Raw genomic sequence first — 1,785 nt, forward strand, 5'->3', positions numbered from 1 at the left:
GTAATTTGAAAAATAACATTTAGTATCCTTAACGTTTTTTTTTGTCTAATAAATAGATTTTTTTGTTAGTCAAAATTTACGGAATCTGTTAATAGAAAATTTAAATGAAAATCCATATTTCACTCATTGACTTATTAATAAATTATTATGGATTAAACAAATCTTTTTTAAATGAACTATTCTTATAAGAGCAAAAATATATCTTCTCACGTGCATTAACATATAAAGATATATAAGAGTAGGTGATAAAAAGAAAATTATTTAATCTGCTATAAATCAATAATAAGTCTATTGAGGGTGATTACGAATTTTTATTTAATTTTTTGTTAATATTTTGTAAATATAGTAAATATCGACTGACGAAGAGATATATTTATTACAGAAAACAGATATAAAGAGTAATAAATATAATTTTTTATAATAATATGAAGTTCATGTGTAATTATAGAATTACAATTCAATCATATTCAATTACGGACTGTAGCTATTAATACCGGACCAATTCAAAATAAAATAAACAAAAAGTCAAAGATAATTAAGTAGGATATCCCAACTAATAACAAAAAGTAAAAGTTATCTTAATTTATTATTATAAATTTAAAATCTCATCTTTAAATTCATCAATTCAAACGCCACATAATTGTATTAGAATAAATTATAGCTCGAAAAATTAAAAAAAAAAAAAAAAGACAACGTCGTACTACTTGTATATGTATACCAAAAATACATACATACGTATACGTACATATACTGTATACCCTACTACTCTATACTACAGCTAGAGCTTGACCTTTCGCTTACATTTCTGCTGCTGAATCGCCTGGCTCGTGGCGTTGATCGTAATGGTACAGTTCATCGTCACCGTCACATGCTTCTTGATGATGAACATCTTCACTCTCCCGCCAACCCGCGTATAACTACTGATCGCGATCAAACCCGAGTTTATATCCGAACTCAAATCCGGCTGCGACAGGATCCGATCCGTCATCACGTCCACCGTTATGTTCATCCTCATCGTCCGGCGGGCCTTCGCTCTACCCGGAGGCCCACGCGCCTCCCCGATCTCCGTCCCGCGGTAGAAGAGCGCGGTCGTCGTGTTCTGGTACTTGAACGAAGCGTAATTCGGATTCTTCACCGAAACGTCGGCGTTTAGCGTCATGTTGGAGCCCGGCTGTGGGGTGGTGGTGCCGTTTATCAGCTCTAGCCTCTCGACCGTAACTCCGTTCATCCGGATGATCGGGTCTTTGACTTTGAAGACTGTGAAGATTAGGATGACGACGACTATGGCTTGGACGAGGACCACGGCCCCGATGCAGCCACAGCATTTGACCCACCGCCTGCGGCGGGTTCCGGAGACGGCGGCTTCTTCGTCGTCGCTGCTGATGGGGCGGTCGGAGGCGGGGGCGAGAGGGCGGACTTGCTCTGAAGTCTCCACCATTGTTGAAGTTTGTGGGTTCTGAATTAGAAAGAGTTGGTTAAGTTCGTTTATATAGTGCTGTGGTGCAGTGGTAGTGTGGGCGGCTTGAGGTTGTGGAAGTCAAGGCCTGCCCTTTTGATACCCTGCTTGACTTAACCATTCTAAGAATTTGGTATTTGGCAGTATCTCAATTAATTACAGCATAATTACATTCTCTTTTATTAAGGTTTAGTATAATTATATTTAATATTTTTGAAATTTGGTTCCGTCTAATAAATAAATTTCTTCATTAATCAAAATTCTCCGAATTTATTGATAGTTAAAAAAAAATAAAAAAAGAATCTATACTTACCTCCCGTGATTTATTA

General features: G+C 36.8%; 1 protein-coding gene across 1 annotated transcript; it reads right to left on the reverse strand.

The window, feature by feature from the left end:
- Positions 1-683: 683 nt before the first annotated feature.
- Positions 684-1,501, reverse strand: LOC105173120 (Late embryogenesis abundant (LEA) hydroxyproline-rich glycoprotein family). The gene has a single exon (XM_011094777.3). The coding sequence runs from the start codon at positions 1,436-1,438 to the stop codon at positions 779-781; it is 660 nt and encodes a 219-aa protein (XP_011093079.2). The 5' UTR covers positions 1,439-1,501; the 3' UTR covers positions 684-778.
- Positions 1,502-1,785: the final 284 nt, after the last annotated feature.

This window comes from Sesamum indicum, linkage group LG11, assembly GCF_026168435.1.
Source record: "Sesamum indicum cultivar Baizhima isolate 11 linkage group LG11, ASM2616843v1, whole genome shotgun sequence".
In the NCBI taxonomy this organism is placed as follows: domain Eukaryota; kingdom Viridiplantae; phylum Streptophyta; class Magnoliopsida; order Lamiales; family Pedaliaceae; genus Sesamum; species Sesamum indicum.

What these genes read in the sequence shown, in the direction of transcription:
- LOC105173120 (XM_011094777.3), bottom strand. Translation starts at nt 1,438, where the DNA reads ATGGTGGAGACTTCAGAGCAAGTCCGCCCTCTCGCCCCCGCCTCCGAC.